The sequence below is a fragment of the Vanessa tameamea genome, chromosome 22, assembly GCF_037043105.1.
Source record: "Vanessa tameamea isolate UH-Manoa-2023 chromosome 22, ilVanTame1 primary haplotype, whole genome shotgun sequence".
NCBI lineage: Eukaryota > Metazoa > Arthropoda > Insecta > Lepidoptera > Nymphalidae > Vanessa > Vanessa tameamea.
Window position 1 is genome coordinate 5,763,714 of NC_087330.1, and position 22,815 is coordinate 5,786,528.

Here is a 22,815-nt window from a genome sequence, read left to right on the forward strand (position 1 = left end):
AACTGACCTTTTGAACATGGATAATCGCATATCCCATTGTGCGCGCTGTATTGTATAGAATTGTATAAGGAATTGAATGCAGCACCGAGCCATTGAGAATTGTGTGGGGGATCAAAAAGCTTGATTCGTAACTTTACCTAAACAATGCCTTTTATTTGGAATTTCAATGTGTGCAGGTAAGGTAAATCTTGAGCTAGCTTCATTAAGAGTTTTATTTCATGTCGTGAAAATATATCTAGTTATAAAAATGAATTATTTGAATGTTTCTTAAAGGATTATGTTTTAAATGTAATGCTGAAATGATTAAGTGGTTGTTAATGCCTGTGATGTTTATGACAATGTATTTGCGTAATATTGTCCTATTTTTTTAATATTAAATGTGAATGTGCCGTCGGCGTTTCTTATGCCAATCAATAAAGATGCATATGGATTTCATTTAAATAACATTCAGAATAATTGGTTTAATGAAAAAACAGTAGTCTAAGAATTCTAAAGATTCCTACTTTCTAGCAAAGAAATAGGCAAAAGTTCGTTAATACCTTTTTTTTCGTAAGCAATCGTAGTCGAAACGAATGCTGCTCTACTAGGTGATGAAAGTAAAACTAAAAGATCACAGATAAATAATTGGGGTGTTTGGTTTTTATTATAAATTACTTGCTCCGTAGACAATTTTTCTTCATTTTACATTCGCGATACACTGCGATAAACTACTAGTGCCTACAACTATCTGGTGACATAATGTATTGAAGATACTCACGGCTTGTTCTAGACGCGGCGAGGGTGGACAGAGCATTGTTTAGGTGCTTGTACTCATCTTGTGCTAGACACAGCCTCTGCTTTTTGACATCGTACATTTCCCGCTTTGCCTGTTGACAATAAAAAAATAAAAATAAAATATATATAGAGTACTCAAGGAAATTACCATTATCGTGAACGCATCAAATTTGAATATATACACGAATATCGCTTAGCTCGTATCTATCGTTTTTTCATCATAATTATCCTGATATCAATTTTTGTTCGAGTCGGCGCAGTCCGTTTTTTTAACTGCTTGAAATAGGATTGCGTTGACTTTTACTGCCGCCTAAAAAATATAACTAGTTGCCGAATCTACATTCCGTACCGATGGTAGCTTTACATTCCACAGACATGTTTTTACTTTGTGGTAGGGCTTTGATCGCGCCCGTCTGGGTATCTTATATATACACTCATCAGCTATGTTACCGTCAAACAGCGTTACTTAGTATTTTTATGTTCCGGATTGAAGGGTGAGTGAGCCAGTGTAACCACGGAGCTAAGATATTATATACCTTGTGGATAGAACATCTTAGCACCCAAGGTTGGTTGCGCATTGAAGCATTGCGAGGAATGCTTAATTACTTTTGCTTATTGGTTGTTTTCCTGCCAGCAGTGTTTGTAGCAGCAGTATTTATAGATTTTTAATGAGGTATCTTTTTTAATTATGTGCTGTTTACCAAGTTTCTTGGTTCCACAGCAACACCAAAAGGGAGTGCACAGAGACTCAACTCAACTAGATATTACTATACTATACTCTAACAATAAACACAAGGCAATTTATCACATCTAGAAATGAAATACTTAAGAATCTACAACAAAATTTCATATACATGTCACAACCATTTACAAAATCCGCTCCAAAAATCGCTTGCGGCAAATATATCTCTAAATACACTGGATAAATTAATACTTAAGTCACATAAGAGTATGTTCATTTATAATTAGAATGATTCGTTACATAATTAAGATAGATATGTATATATATATATATATATATTCGATTACAAGGAAATCTATTGACAAACGTTATTGAGAAACGTGTTTTTGTGTACGATTATATATCTCAGACTTGTAAAAAAATGTTAGGAATTACAATATACATAAAATTATTATACTCATTTCACGTTTTCTCATTAAACTGTTAAACATTTGCCTAATAAATATTTATTACTTCCGACGCAGATGTTAAAATATACAATTGGTTGGAATTTTAATATGTTTTTTGCAAATATTTTATATTTTTATTCGCTGTAATATGAGCTTTAACGGCGTATAAGTAAACACAATAACCATCACAAACTCGAGCGTAAAATAAATATAAATTATACTATTATATTCGTAAAACTATATATCGTATGTCAATACGAAACATTGGTAGGTAAAAAGTGTTGATTTTTCGGAAAGACGTGTGATTTTTTTGTTTCAAATCAGCTAATTTCGTTCAAGTATGTATTATTTAGTTAAAGAAAATACTACATTCCTCGGTAATATACATTCAAATCCCTGGTCACGATACTTCACAGGTACGTACGAAATTCATCGAGTCACCACTAAAATTAACGAATCATTAGAGCAGAATTCCACCAGGTATTTTTTGCGACCGACATAAATACGGTATTATACATACTGAGCAACAACTTTTTGCTCGGAATGCGTATAAAAAGTAACCTCATCACTCGTACACATATCCGGTTTTGCCTAAAGAAATCAAAATGTTATACAGGCACCCGTCTATAGGAGTATATAAAGATTTTCTATAACGGATTGAATTCTTATTGAGAATTAAATTTTATGTTATATATTTAATTATTTGGTACAATTATATTTACAGTGAACAGCCTCAACGATCCCGTCATCCTGCCGGCGTGTTGAAGCCGGCTCCATGTGTGCGGTGGACACTGCGGGAAGGTTCCATTTCTGCTGAGAACTTGAGTCGCCACGTAACCTTGACCTTCGTAGTATGGTACTTCCGACACCGGCACTAAACGCACTTCCGCGGAACGAATTTGACGCACTGACAAAATGTTTTCATAGATCGCCTCGTCCTCGAGGTTCTGACCTTCCGGACAGAGTCGGTATCCGTACTCGCGACTGATCTCGTCTAAGTTAGCATATTCGGGACGCTTTCGCAGCTCATCCAAGTTTTGGTACTGGGGTTCATCACGGACGCATAGACCGGCAGGACGAGCAGAGGTAGGGTCCACGCAGACTCCATACTCTGGCGGTTCATTGCGCACCATTCTCGCTATATGTCGCGCGCCGAAACATCCTCTACACCAGGTGTGAGTATCAACGGAAGCGGCACGGGCGCGGAAGGTTGGCTCGAGCTCCGGCTCGGGAGGCGGCGGTTGGGACCACATAGTGAGCGCCCGCCGCAACGGACACATCTTAACCCCCAAAAGGGCGCGCGTCGACTGGCGCGGGCGCGCGGTGCTCGGATGGCGCGCAGTGGAATGCGCCCGCGCCGCCGAAAGAATGCAATCTCGGGCGCATTTCGGAGGTCGATCTCTCCGAAGAGCCGGCGTCCGCGCCCGCTCCCGCCTCCCGGGCCGCGGCCATCTGTCGTAATAAGTTCGACGAAACGCGAGCCCGCCGAGGCCTGGCCCGGCCGACGCCGTAACGGACCCCTGTGACCTCGTCCCGTGTCCTCCGCACGCGAATCATTCACCACCTTACGAATTCCTGAACAATTTAATTTTAAATCCCGATATTAAATCAACCGAATACCCCTCAGTTTTTGCAATGCGACTAATTACCGGTCAGTAAACAATTGTCGTAATCGCTTCTGAACGTCGGCGACAGGACAGCGGCTCGGAATGCAAAAAAGCTGACAATTTCACATATGGCGGCGCGTCGCAATGAGGCGGTTACGCGTAGTTAGCGGGCGATTTTCTCAGATTTTCCACGTAAACAATTTACATGGCTTATTGTTGGTATGCGCGAGATGCGAGCACATCTGGCGGGTGCGTCTGCAGGTAGACGCGGGCATTTTTGTTCCGGAATTCCTTTACACGCATTTGCAATCCCGTCCCGGACCATTTCTGCAGCCTACTTGCTATAACGAGCATTCAAACGGTATTTTGACGAATAAATAAAAAAAAATACATTTTTATAGACCCATTAAAATGTTGCGACAAAGAATATATTTTAATGCCTTCCATTTCATTTAATCATCTAAGTAAGACTATAGTCTTCACAACCAGAAGGCATTCTGACAGCGAAATACTTGGAATTTTTTTCTACCTAACTAACCACATAATTCCTTAGCTATAGGCACTTACAAGTACATTTTTACGAAGCTATGTAGCGCATGTCGCCTGCTAGACTATGCCAATGGTTATCTTACTTTAAACGACTCCTTAAATTGTCGAATTATACAACTATACTACGTATACTTGTTATTTTATAGCGTTATTTGTAATTTTAAAGCGTGGTTCGAGAACATCGTTCGCGGACGAGAACAAAATTGTAAGTCGACTTCTAAAAGTAATTTAATTCATAACATTCAACTTTAACGAGTTTGTACAAACAGACAGGTAATTTGGCCCGGTGCCACGCTATGTTCGACTAATAGCTATATATTTTTTGTTAGCCAACTCGAACAGAAATTTACCTAAAGTGAAAATAATGCCATCCAACTGCGATCGACTGCTTACGTTCATGACTTGCTTGGAATTTAAACGGCCCGTGAAATATTTACGTATATTTTTTTATAGGAATTTATCATTTTTGTATAAACATACATATATAAAAATACATAAGTCTTACCTTTAATGATACTTAAAGGCGTTATGTTTGACAGAAACTTTGAATTTAGCTAAATACATTCGTATTGAGGGAACGCGTTTGTTTTTTTTTTACACAATTTTCTTATTGTTGGAATCTGTAATGCCTTGGGGGTTTTAAGACACATCTGCCTCCCCTGGACCGGTTACATTTCAACTCAAAGTTTTTCCCATCTCTTTCTAACATCAGATCCTATTCCAATACTTCTTTCTCTTTCGTACTCGTAGCCCCACGAAACTAATTTTAGTTTTTTTTCTCCTTTGCCTATCTACTAGAAACGGGTAGAGATTTTCTCCAGTAGCTAATAGTTGTATTATTTATATATAGACAATTTATAGGAATAATATACCGAATAATAAATTAAAATTTCATACTTTTATGCCGATCATATCTTATTAATACGATCAAATAATTGAAAAGCTTTAAAAAATTATATGTTATTGGAGAGGAATAAGATATATATCATTGTAAGTTTCCAAAGAGAGCCAGGAAAGATTATGGGCACAGCCATTTCAAGTAAACCTGGTGTCCTTTCTAAAAAAATAACTAGTAAGCCACAATTATATCCAAAACCAAATTTGTAAAAGCGTAGATCTTCCCAAACACACCGTCTCCTACAACAAAACTCTGGCTTCGCCAATGCTCACTAAGCTAAGGTTTACTTGGCTAAGGCTTACTTTCCTTTGAGAAGTTTTCCACTACCATACAGATATATCATTCAATTAATGACATGTAATTCTGTAGTAGCGCTTGCCAAACTTGAACTCGCAATATTCGATAACGATTCACGCGTATCAACCACTGTACCATCTCAGCTATGTACATCACACAATAAAGTTATTTTATACGTACACATAGCATACAATAAATAACAAGACCTTGCAAGAATTTACAATGATATATCTATAAATATTTCATTATAAATTTATATTATATAATCTCATTTGTTGTCATAAATATTCCACACTATTGTTAGTGCACATTACACAATAGTATGCTAGGAATGTTATGTTGATTAATATATAAACATAACACTGTTACATGTGACATTCGCTTGCAGTTGAATATTGAACATGAAAACTACTAAGAATTGGATAAATTCATGTAATGAATCTAAACTATACAGCCAGAAAGTATTTCTATTAAAAATATCATTGAAACTTTTGTATTACAAATTCGACGTAAATTAATTTAAAAATGTTATTCTATATATTAAAAACGACCTAGCAGTTGTTTCATATCCAAAATGCAGGTTGCCAGTGGTTTTTTTATTGCCCTCGGCATCGGCCAGCTTGGATGCGATTAAAATTCCTCGCTGGCCTCACGCCTGCCGGCCCTTAGGCCTCTGTTACACTGTTAGCCTGTCTGCCTAAATATACTAAATTAATCAAAACTACTAAATAATTACTGACAGAAAAAAAAACATTTTTATAATCAACCAGCTATTCTATAAAAAATAATACAAGTAGAAAGTGTAGAAAATATATCTACTAAAATTATTTATTATTTTAAACCGGCCTGATATTATTACTTAAAATATATTTCTAAATAATAAACTCAAATAAAAAAACTAACCCTAATGTTAGTATCTAAGTTAGATGTCTAAGTATAGGTACAATAAATAAATAAAAAGATTGATAAAAAAATATATAATTGTAAATGAATTTCTCTTCCAAAGTAATCTAGAAGTAACGGTATAGCTTCATTATAATCTTACAAGAAAACTATAAACAGATAGAAATGATAATATACATGAGTACTGCCAACGAGTCATCAAATAGAGACGGCGTAAATGACGAGAGTTTAGATTTAGTTGCTGTTTATAATAAAAATAATGTAACATGCATTTGGAGATTAATCTCTATGTAAGAAACAATCAACAAACAAACGCATATGTTCATATTGCATGTTCTTAGAAGACCATGACTATAATAGTACATTGTCTGTGGAACCATGCACGGGAATCGAACCCGTAAGCGTCGATCACTGACGGCGAAGTTAGACGCGTCAACAATACAACCATCTGGCGTTATCAACTTCAAACGAATTTATCGAACATATTCCGAATTCAATTTGCTGCACATTCTATCCATCAATTCAACAAAAGGCAATACAAATGATTTTCATATTAATATACTCCCGAATGCAGTCTAGCGTTACACGTGATTATCCCCCGAAGCATCGAGCAATAGAAAAAAAGGTAAAAAAAAAGAAAAAAGTAAAAAAAATATGACAGAAGGCCGGGGCGGGTGAGGCGCGGGCGCACGAAACGTTCGCTCTGACGTTTTCGTTTTTTTTTTTTTTCGGTCATATTATTATTGAGCCAACGAGCGCTCCCGGTGTTACGGAGAAAGAATGCGCCACAGAATACACTAGACACAGACGCGGCATATATTATTACCACGCTTGTACTTTATAGTTTGCATGACAGCTATGGTAATTGAATTCGTAATCGTATACAATGTAAAAAATAGTATCGGATATAATATATACGTGAATTTTAATAACTTGGAGAGTTTCACGATTAAGGCATGGTGTTAAGTTTGTATTGAAAACCATGTCTTGTGTCTGAACACATAAATATAATGTACGTCTAGTAAGGATTAGTTGCGGTTGTAAAACTTTTTACAATCTTATTAAAAGTATTTTATGTACGTCGAGCGTGTAATGAACTTTACTACTGGTTTTCGTAGAGACGGAGTCATATAACAAATTAACTTCAAACCTCGTACAGTTATCGAATTCCATAAATATTTTATAGCAATCAACCTATCATTTATAATATTTATCAAATTCTGAACGGCCATTACAAGATAATTGCATTTTAAACTATATGAAATGACACCATTCGTTTCTCGCAATTAGAAAATATATTCGTAAAGTCATTTATTAATGTTATCGTTTAAAAATTATACAATAAATCAACTGTACTGAAAACCAAGCAATATTCAAACTCCATGGTAAATATTTAATCAAATTCCTTTGTCTATTTCGGTATATTCGAAAAAAAAAGCGAAGCTATGTGAATGAATATTTTGCTATTATTGAAATATGTTAATTAACCAGTTGTTCAATATTAAAATTACCTTGAGATTGTGAGTATATAAAATTATTCGATTCAATCAAACGTTTAAAATTCTAGAGAAATATCGACCATTTAAAAAATAGCCATTAAGCGTATTTCTTATCTCATCATTTAAAAAATAAGAGGCAGAAAATTCCGTAGTATCTTAAATAGCATATAATTACATATAAATAGCTTTATATGATATGGCGAAGTATCGGTATGATTCCATCGTGTTGCCAGCTTTACCTGCCATCTACAACTATCTCAGGAATGCGGTGAAAAAAAAGGAAAAACCCTCGTGAGAATTGAATAAAAAACTATTCTTAGATCGAGTTGGGAATCTCTGCTTCTAGGAATTCGCGTGCCAGCCTTTCCTTTGTTTAGGGTCCCATAATGGTCTATTGTATAGAATAAGGTAATGCTTGAACGGTTTTTGGTTATATTTTCGATTTACGTTCCGGTAATACTATTTACGATTTAATAATATATGTTACGCGTTCTAAACAAATATTTTTTTGAGATTTTGATGTTTAATTATAATACACATTTATAGTTTTGAGGGTTACGGATTGCTATGAATTTATTTCATAAATATATATAATTTATACAATATAGTATTAACCGACCAAGCGTAAAAATTCCGTATTTAATTAATAAAACAGTTACAAGTAATTATGACATGCGTATTTTATTTATATATATTTATAACACAGCTGGTTATGTTTGAACGTACTCACATGAAATATAAGATCGAATTTTAAAATGAATCGAGTTTTATTTTAGGACTTTACACTCTGTTTATAAAGGAAGTTTGACTTTATTACCATAAGGAGCATAGGGGTAATGACAAATTTAAACCAATACGGCAAACCTCACTGGTTTTAAGTTATTTTGATGCACTTGATTATGGATATATTAAACTGGCTTAATCTAAATTAAGTCGAGTGAGAACCACAGGGCACAACCAGTCTTCTTATCCTTTTTTTTATTTATAGCAGAGGTATGCGGACTTGTCCATGGTCCACCTGAACAAGTGGTCACCACTTACCACATTGGCGCCATAAGAAATTGTAACAATTCCTTACATCGCCAATGCGCAACCAACCTTGGTAACTGAGATGTCTTGCCTTTTGTCTGTTACACTGGCTCGTGTATGTCCTCTAAACGCTCCTAAATTGTTTATCTAATTGTGATGAAACTTTAGTAAGATATTTTGGCTACACAATGGAAGGTTTAGGACAAAAAAATAATCATTAAATGTTTATAATTATATATATAAACTCTTATTCTACCCGTGCGAAGCCGGGACGAGTAGCATATAGTTACTTATAACGAAACATAGTTAATATAAATAATTTACATCTAACATTATACACGAATCTATTTGGAACTTAGATAAAATCACAGCGACTACAGATACTCATTTCTATACTAACTCACTAAGTAACAAGCCGTTACATTCTAACAAGGGGCGTTTATAACCATGTCCCTCGAGGCTCTAGTTTTGTTAATACATCTATGTCTACTACTTGCAGACCTTGCTGTTATAAATTGAATAAATCATTGTGAATATTATTTATTGGTAAATTAATGGCAACAGTGTTACATGATTACAATTTGGTTACAGGCAATAAAAATACCATCCCTACAAAATGTTATTAATTCGATATGAATGTGTTTTGTTTTATCCTTCTTTACATATATAACATTACTCATTTAATGCATGGGGATGCAAGTGTTACTTCCATATTCCGGGATAAAAAGTAACCTATGTAGGTACTACTCCAAACTATAATCTATCTCTGAACCAAATCCCATTCTGATCCATTTAGCCGTTCTGGCGTGTTTCGAGTAACTAACATCCATCCAACCTTTCACGCTTAAAATATTAGCAACAGCGAAATAGCATTTACATAAAATTATCTTCTTAAACACAAGAACCTATATCATATAATTTCCATTAAACTAATGCAACCACACACCAACAAGTCGAACAGAAAACAGTTCATAAATATGTAACCAAAGTTATGTTTAAATTAATAAATTTAAAAACATAGCTTATTTTAAAACGTCTAGAAGTTATTTTCATTAGGGCCATGACTAAATTAATTATTAGATCATTTATAACAATTAGCTACACATTTAAGTTTAGTGCGCCCACGCATAGCTTGATAAATGACGGGTGTGTCTCTTAAGGAATGCACTTAAAATATTATAACAGTTGTATCCGCGGTTTCTTTCGAATACCTTTAATAATATCGACCCCCCTCGGTTTTTACGACCAATATTAGTATATAATTAAAGATTCCTTGAACAACTGCATTATCAAAACAAAATCTAAGCACAAACCTTTGTCTGTGCAAAAACAAACGTTTTTAAATAATAACTTCTGAGTCATAAACTTCTTTATAGCTTTATGTCCCGTAATGTCTAATTTAGGAAAACAAAAAATAAGTATCAGACAATAAAGATTATCTTTTGAAGCAAACTTTAGTATATATAGTTACGTCGTTACATAACATAATGTAATTGAAAACAAACATCAAATTAAACAAATTAAACGGAATGAAGTATACTTTAGTTAAGATTAAAACTAAGCTTTAAAGCTTAACTTGTCAAAATGTTTGTACATCTAAATCCATTTAAAAGGGACTGCGCGTATTCAGTTATTGTTATGAAATCACATAATCCAAGTGCGTTTGCTTCAAGGCCCGTATCGGAGGTCGTTCGACATCGCCTGCGCACGCGCACGTCACACTGTAAAAACAATCTCGGGTTACCGTGTAGGGTTAATATGTGGAAGGGTTTTGGGAGGACTCATAAAGGATATGATCATTGCATACCTCATATAATTGTTCTACATAAAAGACACAACACAACACTACATACATCTTTTATGCACAGAACTATAATTAATCCTTCATTTTAATAGATTATAATCGTAATGACTATTAGTCAGATGACTAATGACTATTGTGACTCGGTATATGGAGGTATTTATTAACTGTATAAACCTAGATACTTTGAAATATAAAATTTTGTATAAAATAAATCAAACTTCTAGGCGACATTATCTGTATCAAATATGTGTTGTGTAGCGATTATTCTTGTATATAAAAAGCGGTATTCTAAATATCCTTATTTAATTGGAAAAACAACTTTGATCTTGTAAATAATTTGTTTATTACTAACAGTATTTAAAACGGGATATTTACCATGTTTTTTATTTTTATTTGGTGGAGTTCGATATTTCGACATTATCTACGAATGTCTTGTTCACGAGACTGACGTTTGCGGGTAGATGTCTACGAAATATCGAGCTCCACCAAATAAAAATAAAAAACATGGTAAATATCCCGTTTTAAATACTGTTAGTAATAAAAATAACCATGTTAATTTAAAATCTTATATCATTTGTTTATTGTATACTTTTGTAGGATCACTTAGGTAAGTACTTGTATCGTCAGCAATAACATTCTTATTTTTTCTATTGTATCTGTTATGTACAAACGAAAAAAAAAATCTACTGCAATAGAATCTGTAATCAGCCTTATATCAACTTTAAAATATATCTCAAACACTCTTCAAAACAAACAACATACATTTCCAATACAACATTTAAATAATTGATAATAGATTATGAGATTTACGAGTTATGGAAGTAAGTGATAAATAATATCTTCAATATAGATATATTGTTGTACAGACCGGACGTTGTATGAGATCATCAGAGTGTGAAAACTTACTATTTAATTACTTATTGGGATTATCAGTAAGTCCCATATATTATTTAGTGAAATGATTGCAGTTTGTGTTTTTGTGTTAAAACAGACACATATAATATTACGTTATTTATATATAATATTATATTATATGAGAAGTCAAGTTGAGACAACATAAAAATTTAAAACACGAATTAATTAATCTTTTAGATTACTTTATTTCATCTCAATAATAATTTAGACTTTTATGCATTTTATAAATCAATTTAAAAAATATTGTATAGTCTACGTGGCGATTTATAAAAAGTATAAAGCCATTGTTTTCGCGTGGTGACCCTAACGTTTTTATGAGTAACGCAAGCTGAAACAATGCGCACACGCCGAGGCCGCGCGGGTCGAGGACGCGCACCCCGTCCTTCGTCCCTCCCCCTCCCCACCACCCGTCAAGCCTTCGCCACAGAAAACCATTAACGACGAAGAGCTTATACAAATGCACAAATTGGAAAACACCAGTGTCGATTCTCATTTAATCAAGATTACATTTATTTGTTTTAATTACTATTTAAATTTATTATGTACGCTAAGACTCCAACTAAGATACCGTTCGAAATTTAAAATGTACTTACGATCACGAGCACAATTTTAAAACATAACGCTTGACCTCACGAATTTCGTATCACCCAAGAATAATCCCTTAATACCCGGTTCGGGCAATCACTCAAATACGTCACCCATCTCCTACCGTACCACATCGGAGTGTTATTCGTCACGCGATTATGATATTTGCGAGTACATAATACAGATCATTTTGTTATGCGTCTTTTTTTTTTATTTTTCCCTTTTGAATTCATGAGGATAGGAATCCGAGGCATGGAATGCGACTTTCACGATCATAAATTGTTGACAACTGACATGGCCTTTGTTAAGTGACATTCTTCGAAGGTTTTTTACCTTTATCTAAAAGCGATACTTTTATTTCAAGCGTTCAGAGATGAGTGGATGTTATGCTGTGTCACTTTAAATATTAGCATTAAGATTATCGTTGATGGTCCATTACATATGTATTTACGTCATTGAGTTTGACTGCAATGGTGGAGAATTCTGACGTTCCAAAGAAACGTGTTTCCATGGAATAAAAACTTTAAGTCTATAATGGTAATTATGTGTGTAATTTGAATGGCTTTATTTAGATTACTATCTTTGAAACTTAAAATAGTCGTTCATACGGCGTTGTGCTAGAAAAGCGTTAGCATAACAACTTCGCTTTACAGAAAAACATTATATCTTTAGGTATATTTCGGTCATAATTACTACAAAGTTGATATTTATTTTAGTAAGGCACTTCTAGCTATGTCTTCTTATTCCAAAACGTGTTAAGAGACATATGTTTAATTTTAATTGAATAAAATTAAGCTTAATACGAATAAAAAAGTCATAGAATTAACATAAGAAATACATTCCCAATTGCGGTACGACTTTTTGGAGTTAGTATCTGATGGAATTCAGCAAAAAGTGTACCTTAAACCTTACAGACAGCTCCATTAATTAAACTGATGTATGTCCATCAGCCGTGACAACACCTATCTAATCTGTGCGTAGTACAGAAGCTGTCCCATTGTCCTTGTATAGGGAAAAGCATACCAAAATTTATTGGCACTTATCACTATGAGAATAAGAGCTATATTCGATAACGTTACACCTGAGACGCCCTGTAGCTTAACAAATAAACTGGCTCCCGTCCGGGTGACATTCCTTACTTATTTATAACTATGGAAGGCTCCCATAAATTGTAGACTTTAAAATTCTAGTACTGGCAAAATAAATAGTAAGAAAAATTTGATATACTTTAATGCAAGAACGGTTTCCATATAAGTATTGAACTAGAATAAGTATGGTTGGAATGGATATTGAATATAGCTATTATATTGTTTTTATATCGCAAAGCAATACTTCAAAATACAGGACAGAGGTAATTCGAAATTACAATCGTATCTGTATAAAATAAAAATTACCGTTACCAACATGTTTACTTGACATTTGCAATAGACTTTGGAAATTGACTAATTATAAAACAATACGAACAAAGTCACGGACGATACTTGTTTCGAACATAAAACGGTCAATGTGGTTTAAGATGAAATGTGGAATGTTTATTATTGGTGATTCCACAGTTTACGACCGGTGTAGGGTCAACACAAAACATCTAACTTATTACCCGTCTCATTTAACTATAAGATGGCTCAAATTTTATTACTTTCAATGAATTAACTGTTTTTTTCCACCGTAATTGAATATGAATCGCTTATTATTAAAGACGAATCTTGTAATAAGACTATGGAAAGGGGTTCAACTATATGCAGTTTTACCATCTAGAGTTTATTTTAAAACATTATAAGATTCTAAATTTAAAAATATGTTGAATCATCTTTTGATATTAAACAAAAGAATAATATTTCGTCTCATTAGAATTAAATAGAATATATAATAATCATAATTATATTATACATTCTATTTAAATATACATTTACATATATAATTTAGTGAACATTATAATCATACACATATAATTTAATATGCTTTAATATTATGCTGACTGTACAAGTATATGGCAAAAAGTCGTAAAATCCGTGTAATGCGGTGTCCACATGTTCTCAAAAAAGCATCCAAGGCACGCAGGAAACTGTACCCGTTCAAATATGCGAGACGCTATATGAATAAAATTTTAATTACCTCTCGACCGATCTAATTTCTCGTCTGTAACTGGCTTTATTTTAAAATATACTTAAAAATGGATAAATTATTTTTAAATTACAATTATATGGTTAAATTTTAATGAGATTTTTTTAATCTGAGCCTTTGTAACGAAACGTGAAAACGTTCGAGAGTTAGGTACAGATAATGTATTAAAGATATCATATATAAAATAAAATATATTTTATATATATAAATTATATACAAGGATTTTAGGCGTTGATCTTCATTTTCACATCGGAATTTATTTAAGTGATCTTACATTAAAAAACTAAGTGACATCCATAAATCTAAACGTTTATCGTTGGAACGTGAAACGAGATATCTTGATATATTTCGATCATTCGTTTGTTGATCAACGAATAGTCATGTTTTCAATATACAATATATAATTACTCGATACAACGAAAAACCAAATTAGTGGCGTTTACGACTTTCCTCTAATAGAAATATCATCTTAATAACAATTAATAACAGAAATCATATTAATCGATAAACACGAAAAAAAAATCCCATAAATACTTTCGAAATTTAAAAGATTTTAAATAATATGTTCATCTTTTAATTTAACTGAAACACGATTCTCACCGGGACCGTCAAAACCGTCAGTTAATCGGACAATTTCGTCCACATCTCGACAATCATTCATCCGTAGTGTATAATTTATCAACAGTAGCACTGTCTGTTCGTTGTAATTATTTAAAATACCCTTAATTTGAATAAGAGAATACGAAAACGGAACTCGATATATATACTTTTTGTTAATCTGTTGAAACGTGAAAATAACTGTAATATTTATATTATTTTATTCTTTAAGATTTAAATAATTGCATTTTAAAAATCGAATGATAATGATGTGTCGATTTTCGGTAACCATGACAACAATTATTGATTGCTACCAACCCCTAATCAAGAAACAAAGCCACAGCCGACGTATAAATGAATACAGTTATAAACCTAAATTGAAATTTACCATAAGCCTTCCTTTTCAACTTAAATGAAAACTTGATTGTACATTTAATAACAAAAAAAAAAAAACATTCAAACAGTGTACCAACCAAACGGCGTTATGTAAGTTTAATTAATCTTATTACAATCTGTACTAATATTATAAATGTGAAAGTAGCTCTGTCTGTCTGTTGCTCTTTCACGACCAAAGTACTGAACTAAATTTGATGAAATTTGGTATAAAGCAAGTTTGAACTCCAAGAAATGACATAGGCTTTTTATGCCTAACGGCTGACGATGTCCAACACCTAACACGCGAAGCCGCGAGCTACAACTAGTATTGTGAACGCCTTAACAGTTAAAATATATACAAGTCAGCGATGGGTCGCTAATTTTATTTCAGTATCGTCTATCTCGCTTTGCCTATCTGACTGTTTCTGGTTTCAATCCTATGTCGAAACGACGACTAGCGGCAAAACTACTACACTTCTAGAAATAGTAACGCTAATAGGCATTGAACACAAAACTATACTATAATGAGAATGTACTTGAATGATTAACAAAGTATAACCGAAGTAATCATAACAGTATTGAATTTTTGAATTAATATACATATTTAAACCACAGTAAGTTCTTCTTATATTTAAGCGCTAAAGCCTTTCTCTTTCAAAAAATGTTTTGTATTTTCGTGTCAAATTAACCACAGGCTAAATAAGAGCGCACAAAATTTCGTATTCACGAGAAACATCCATACGAATCGAAATGCAAACGAATATAGCATTTAGTTTCATCGTTTCAATGCAAATACAATTAATTAGATGCTGTTTTGGTTGAACATTCCTCGTCTATTCAATGAATCTATGATGTAAACATTTTCTGTTAAATATTTCAAGCATAAATTACGAAATACAAATGTCTAATTATGATCGAATCGAAATTCATAGAACGAATGTTGCAAAAGTTGTGTAACACTAGCCATTTTACATCGATTTCCATGAATTCTTTGACTATGAAAACTATTTAATAACGTTACTGAGATAACTAAGTTGATAGATGGGTTGATTATTTTTAACGCTTCGAATGAGCTCGTCAGGATTGATACCCACTCATCAGTACCACACCAAACAGCACCACCTGTGTTTCTGGTATCCGGTATAAAGGATTATTAAGGCAGTAAAATTACAGGGAGAAGGGACATAACATCTGAGTTCCCATGGCGTGGATTGACAGTGTAAGTAATAACTAATTTTTCTAAGTAATGGGTGGAGGTGATCTCTCACCATCAGTTTATCCAATTGCTCGTCGTAAGTAGATTTTAACCCATAATTATAACACAGGTTAACTCATAATTCTTGTTTAAATTCGGGCGCTATAGATGTATTTATAACCACGGAACAAATATATTTATATATGCGTATTGAATGAAATATAATAATTAAAATATCAATCATATAAATGAAATCCAACTAAAAAAGTTATAAGGTCAAAATGACCAAGTGAACAGAATAAATGAATTAGATATAGGTTAGATTTTGGCTTCATTAAGTTCAATGTAATTTTCTTAAATAAAATATTGAATAGTTTACATGCTAGTTAACTGATACGCTAATAACCAACAGTTATATATCAGCCTCTAGCTTGTAATAATTTAATAGAAACAGTCAAGTGTTTCGCTTGAAAATACCTTTAACCTTTTTAATATATTAAAGAAAAGAGTCAAAACGGCTCAGTGGTTAAAACGCTTGATTTTTAAAGATTGCTTGAATCAAATCTAAGTATCATAAAATTGTCATGTGATTAATTTGTTTCATCTCATTCAACATAGATTGAAAACAAGTGACAAAATCTGCATGTATAGGATGGAAATCTACCACATGTTTAGCCACCAATTCGTAAGGAGCGGCGTGGAGGAATAAGTTCTAAACCTAAGACGACTCCTAAGCCTATATAGATAAAAGCTATTACATGACTTTAAAAAAAATATATTTTATATCATCACCAACAATATACTGGAAGGGAAGCATGAAACAAACTAAATATCATAAAAATAATCGTTTCAACAAAAAAAAAAAACACAAATTTCTTAAGGTTTTAGTGTTTTAGGCGAAAAAACACAGACGCATACACACACGGCCACATCACACATACAAGAACGTATAAAACACAGAACAAATTCAAAAACGTTTAAAATATCCAGTCCTGATTATAAAATGAACATTTAAAACGCTACCGGGCGGAGTTTAAAACGGAATTACTGTTAAAATACTCTTAAAATTCCAATATGAACGACCATACGAAGTTACATCTCCCGTGCCCGGGGCGATGATGTCGTGTATTTTAAACAAAGATACGATTCGTTAACTGATTGTTACATGCATTCTTTGAAAGATTACTTTTATTGAGTTTCGAATGTATGTATATTAATTTCTTTGTTCGATTTTATTTCGTTGATAAACAACTGTTATCTCTATTTGTACGATCGTTCTGATGTTCCTATAAAGAACTTAAACAGAATGATCGTATTGATCTTTGGTATAGACCTAAGACCAGAATATCGATATAGTCATACAATTCACTGGATAATATGGGAACCACGGGAAAATATACCAAAAAGTTTTTAAGTCATACGATACAAAAAATATTTATGTTAATCAACGTTAGATCAAACAACCGCAATTATAGAATACCAGAAAGGAGACCATATAGACGTCACGTAGCAGCATCAAATAAAATCCGGTATAATTCGAATACCTTGCGTATGAGTCACAAGACTCAGGAATGATATAGAGGAATTAAAAGCATAAACTTATTCTATGGTGAGTGCATGTAATATCTATAGACATTCCGAGGGTATGAGCCATGTCACACGTGGCCTAAACAATTATAGGATGCACGCACGTAAGCGACAATTTCATCTGATTGTTCAATTGAAATATTAAAACAAACGCAAGTCATTCAAAAATGTCTACAAATTTAAGACATAATATGTTGAACATTTAAAGTACATTATTTTCAAAAGTATCCTATTTATTTCCATTAAGGGTTTCCATGAATACTTTAATTAATCTAACATATATAAAATGCAACTAAAATCTTATACTAAACAAAAATCTTAGCGCGTAAGACTCAGTAGGCATTCCTTATGGCAGAATTCAAACCAATAAGGGCTACCACAAATAATCACGTTATGACACGTCGCTACGTGTCACGTTAAGATATCGTGACGTGATTTTTTACAATGTGCGACATTGCAACGTTACACGATGTCGCAACGTGCTTGTATGCTGTTGTAGTCATAAGGCGTCAAAAACGATTAAGTCAAATCACCAAAAAAGTTTAAAATATTTTTTTATGATATAGGTAGACGGACGAGCAAATAGGCCACTTGGTGTTAAGTGGTCTCCACAGCCTATAGACAATGCCGCTATAAGAAATATTAACCATTCCTCACACTGCCAATGCGCCACCAACCTTGGGAACTAAGATGTTATGTCCCCTGTGCTTGTAGTTGTTCACTACTCGCTCACTCACCCTTCAAACCGGAACACAACAATACTAGGCACAACAGCAGTAGCTGATTGGCGGTAGAATATCTGATGAGTGGGTGGTACCTACCAGACACATCGATATTAGCGGCATAAAAATATATTAAATTTTTGTTATCTTTTAAATAATATTTATATTTTAACACCAATAAACACGTGAAAGACATCAATGAAAAGATCAATGTCGAATTGCATTTAAAAATAAGTCGCGAGGTTGTACAACGCCTAATCTAAAACGGTATTCAAATATGAAGGGTAATGTCTGCAGACGTGTTTATTATTATAAGGCGCATTCAACCTGATAATTCTGTTCTGAAATGGTTAAAGATTGTTCAACACAAAACTGTTCCGAAACCTAATGTACATACGTGATAATAAAATAATACGAAGAATTTCATTTCTTTTAAATATTAAATCAGATATAATTACCCAAATTAATATATTTTAAAAACACATAGGGTACTTTACACACCTGATCGCCCCTCATACACAGTCGAAGTCGCGGGCGGAGGATATATATACATTATTTTAGATAAATATTCTCAAAATTCTAGACGAGACAGTCAGTCTAGTTGGTGATACACTAAACAATCGATTTAGATGCGTGATATTATAATATTGAATGAATACAAATGATTCTACAATAACGTTATATGAAACAGTAAAAAACATAAAAACAAATATAAATAATCATTTTAATATAATAGCTAGTAATGTCACATTATTTATCGATGAATACAAAGTGATTTTTAATCGATATCGATCAAAATTATATATAGGAATTAAATAGTCGTTCACTAATAAAGGCGTTTATTAACTTAATAAATGTGAAAAAAAAAATCTCGTTTACATGATGTTAAAATTATACATTTTACAGCGTCCGTCGATAATCGGATCAGTACACGATTATTATGGACGCGATGTTTAAATCAATTCATGGGCGGGAAAGTCAAAAGAGGCCATGAATAAAAAAGACGTATTAATTTATATATATAAATAAAAAAAAACGAATTAATCATAAAGATTATAATCAAATATTTAAATTTGCTAATATCGTTCACGAACGCATCCAGACGGGGATATATAGTCGATTCTAATGACAAATGCGCGGTCGCATGTGATTTGTATCGATTATATTATGGTAATACGTTTGATCGTCTCGTTTAAATTCATAGCTAGTTTTAGTTCGCTGCTCTGTTCCCATGAGTTTCTGATTATTGTAAAGATTATTCTCTCATAAAATCTATGGCGACATTATTCAAACGTTTCCATTATCCGCTAATACGTGAATACGATACCGGATTTGTTTAAAAAAAAAAAAACAATAAACGCATTCCATACAAACTAAATATATATTAATTAAATAAAAATTTTAATAAAAATAAATTTACTCTTGTATAACTCAAAACTGGTAGGGTTTTAGTTTATCTGTGATACATTTAATAGTTTTCATGAAGCTTAGTAACGAAAGTAGCCGTTCCGTGGTTTTATGGGTCTGAGCGTTCCAAATAATTTATGGTAGAGTAAGATTATCCGTTGTGTTTAGAAAAGGCATTAAATTCAAAATGTATGTTTACCTTTCACCTAATGTAATAACTATCATCGTGGTTCGAGTTCATACAACTTGTCATGACGGGGGACTCGATACACTTTTTCGTGTAAATTCGTTTGAATGAGTACGACGAATACAATAAATCTCTTGCTGCTGAAGTTACACATTATTACACGTGGATAGATTATTTTGTAACAATGGAAAATACTTTTAATCTATTAAGTACAGAAACAATAACACATTGTTTTCTAATTACTGTTGTTTAATACAAACCAACAAGATATACTCGTTTAACTATAAAATAACAAATAATGACGTTAAACAGTATTAATAACTCATTACAATAAAACATAACTCTTAGAGTTAGTACTTTTTCGTTGATTTTGATACAGGATATATAAATTTAATTATTTTTGACATTGCATATACCCAAAACAGAAATAAAATTTCGATAATCGTTGCGTATAAGTTTAAAAAGTCCCCGAATAACCAACACCGCAACAGCATTCTTAGATGCCATTATTCTTAATCGCGCTCTGAAATTCCAGTTGAAACTTAAAGATTTGTGAGGTAAAACGCTGAACCGATACAAATTACACCGATAATGATTCAGAGAAAACAATGCCAGTGATAAATGGGCCGAGTTATTTATCGTATTGTAGATTCACATGGAATGCGGCCGCCGTACATCGCCCCGGCCGGCGTATGGGCGTTATAATGTACCAAAATTTAAGATATTCACTGATAATTTATATTACGGCTGGCACGGTTATTGTATACAGAACCGTTGATCTATTTGTACGAACAAACTCGAAATTTAACGTAGAACTCGATAGTGAAATGTCAGAAAGTGATATGCTGCATCGAATATAATACATATTTTTTTATAATTTTGATTCTGATACGTGTAGGATACACGCATCAAAATTACTGAACTGAAGACGGTATTTAATATTTTACCAGATTGAGCATCGCGTCAAATATTTTTGTTAGAAAAAAAACTTTACTGTGATCTTATACATCTAAAATGATGTATTTGTTAAAACTGTTAAATCATTGATAATATAAATATTAATTATATCAAAAACTATATCCACGATGTAGTATAGAATATCTTCATTGAATTAAGTTTGAGTTTTGAAAACAGTAAAATCTATACAGACTACTATTATATGACGAATAATAATTCTACTTTAAATAATTATACAACCAGATACGATATTACACACATAGAAGACTATGTAATAATTTGTCTTAAAATAGCACAAATAACTCATGATAAGGAATTCATTGTGATATCTAACTGCAATGATATTAGCCACCTTCAATTAAATCACTGTTTCTGTGGACACATCTATAAGTATTTTTATATATAATATAAACATAGATCTTTCCATACGTATATCTAAATTGTGTTATTGAATACGACAGACATAAAATTTGCTGCGATTATTCTTAATTTCATCACAAAAAAACGATCACGATACCAATTTTCACTTGATTTGGTCAACTATGTAAAAAGTTCAAATGCTAGTCAGATAGTTGATAGTTTTCTTCAACGTTTAGATACCTAGATTAATTTTCCGGATACGGTGAACTTGCAACAAACGGTAATAATGTTAATAATAAAAATGACCAATTACATCGGCATGAGAACAATAACTCAGCCTTGACTTGGTACAAGCATCTGGTGACATTTGTACGTTTGTATATAATGACAGTAATCAAAGTTTCCGAGAAAGATTCAAGGTGTTGGCGACGAAGAAAATGTTATGAATAAGATATACCGACTTCTATCAAATGCGAACTATTGTATTACTTTATCTGAGCAACTAATACATTGCTGATTAGAATTATATTTGTGAAAGTCTCAGGGTCCGTCGTCTTAGGCCATTTTCATACACGCCAATACTATACTGATCTTATCTAAAGGGAAAACAGAAATTCCTTGACAACAAATAAATACTAGTATAGTACGCCTTTAAAAGAAGAGAAAAATATACAATTTGAGTACTTATGTTTGATGATACATTTTAATGTTAAAGATCAAAGTTCTAGAATTCAGAACGAAAAATAAATAAGAAAAATTAAGAACATTGAATTATATTCAACCGTTTATAAATGACAGAAGCTTCATTCGCTTCATCACACAGCTGGCCCCAAGGCAAAGCGATCTCAAACTCCCGACCCCAACAATTAGGATCAAGCGTACAAAAAGCAAAAAAACATAAATTGCTACCTCTTCAGCAGACCCCAAGAAGGATATCATTAAAATTGTTTTATGTCCATAAAATACATTTGGAATTTAAAAACCTACATCGGTTGCCATTTGGTTAACGCGACTTTGTCCATGTCATACGTCTTTTGATGAATCATACATAACTATCTGAAGACAAAAAAAGTCTTACTAGTATTACCAATATTTTTCTGTCATGTCATCAAAGTGTTATCTACTATAAGTCTGAGATTTTAATGAGATACAATATCCACTCATCAATTAAATACAAGATAAGACAACTTAATATCGTTGTGTTCCTGTTTGAAGGATGAGTGAGACACAAGAAACTTGACTTCTCAGTATACAAGGTTGGTGGCACATTAACGATGTAAGGAACAGTTAATATTTCTTACAGCGCCACTGTCTAT

At 32.9% G+C, this 22,815-nt stretch overlaps 1 protein-coding gene across 4 annotated transcripts in view; it reads right to left on the minus strand.

Annotated features, from left to right (window-relative positions):
- Kibra (kibra) overlaps window positions 1-22,815 on the minus strand; it is a 62,534-nt gene that overhangs the window by 9,113 nt on the left and 30,606 nt on the right. For 3 of the 4 annotated variants that reach the window (XR_003368764.2, XM_026634543.2, XM_064218551.1), the window contains exons 1-2: window positions 2,628-3,200; window positions 758-866 (exon numbers count right to left, since the gene is read on the minus strand). Coding sequence is in view for 3 of the 4 variants with exons in the window: in XM_026634543.2 (XP_026490328.1) it covers window positions 758-866; window positions 2,628-3,185 (667 nt within the window). In the remaining variant the exon portion in view is untranslated. Of the gene's footprint in view, window positions 1-757; window positions 867-2,627; window positions 3,201-22,815 lie in introns of those variants that run through there. The other variant, XM_026634544.2, reaches the window with a different exon arrangement.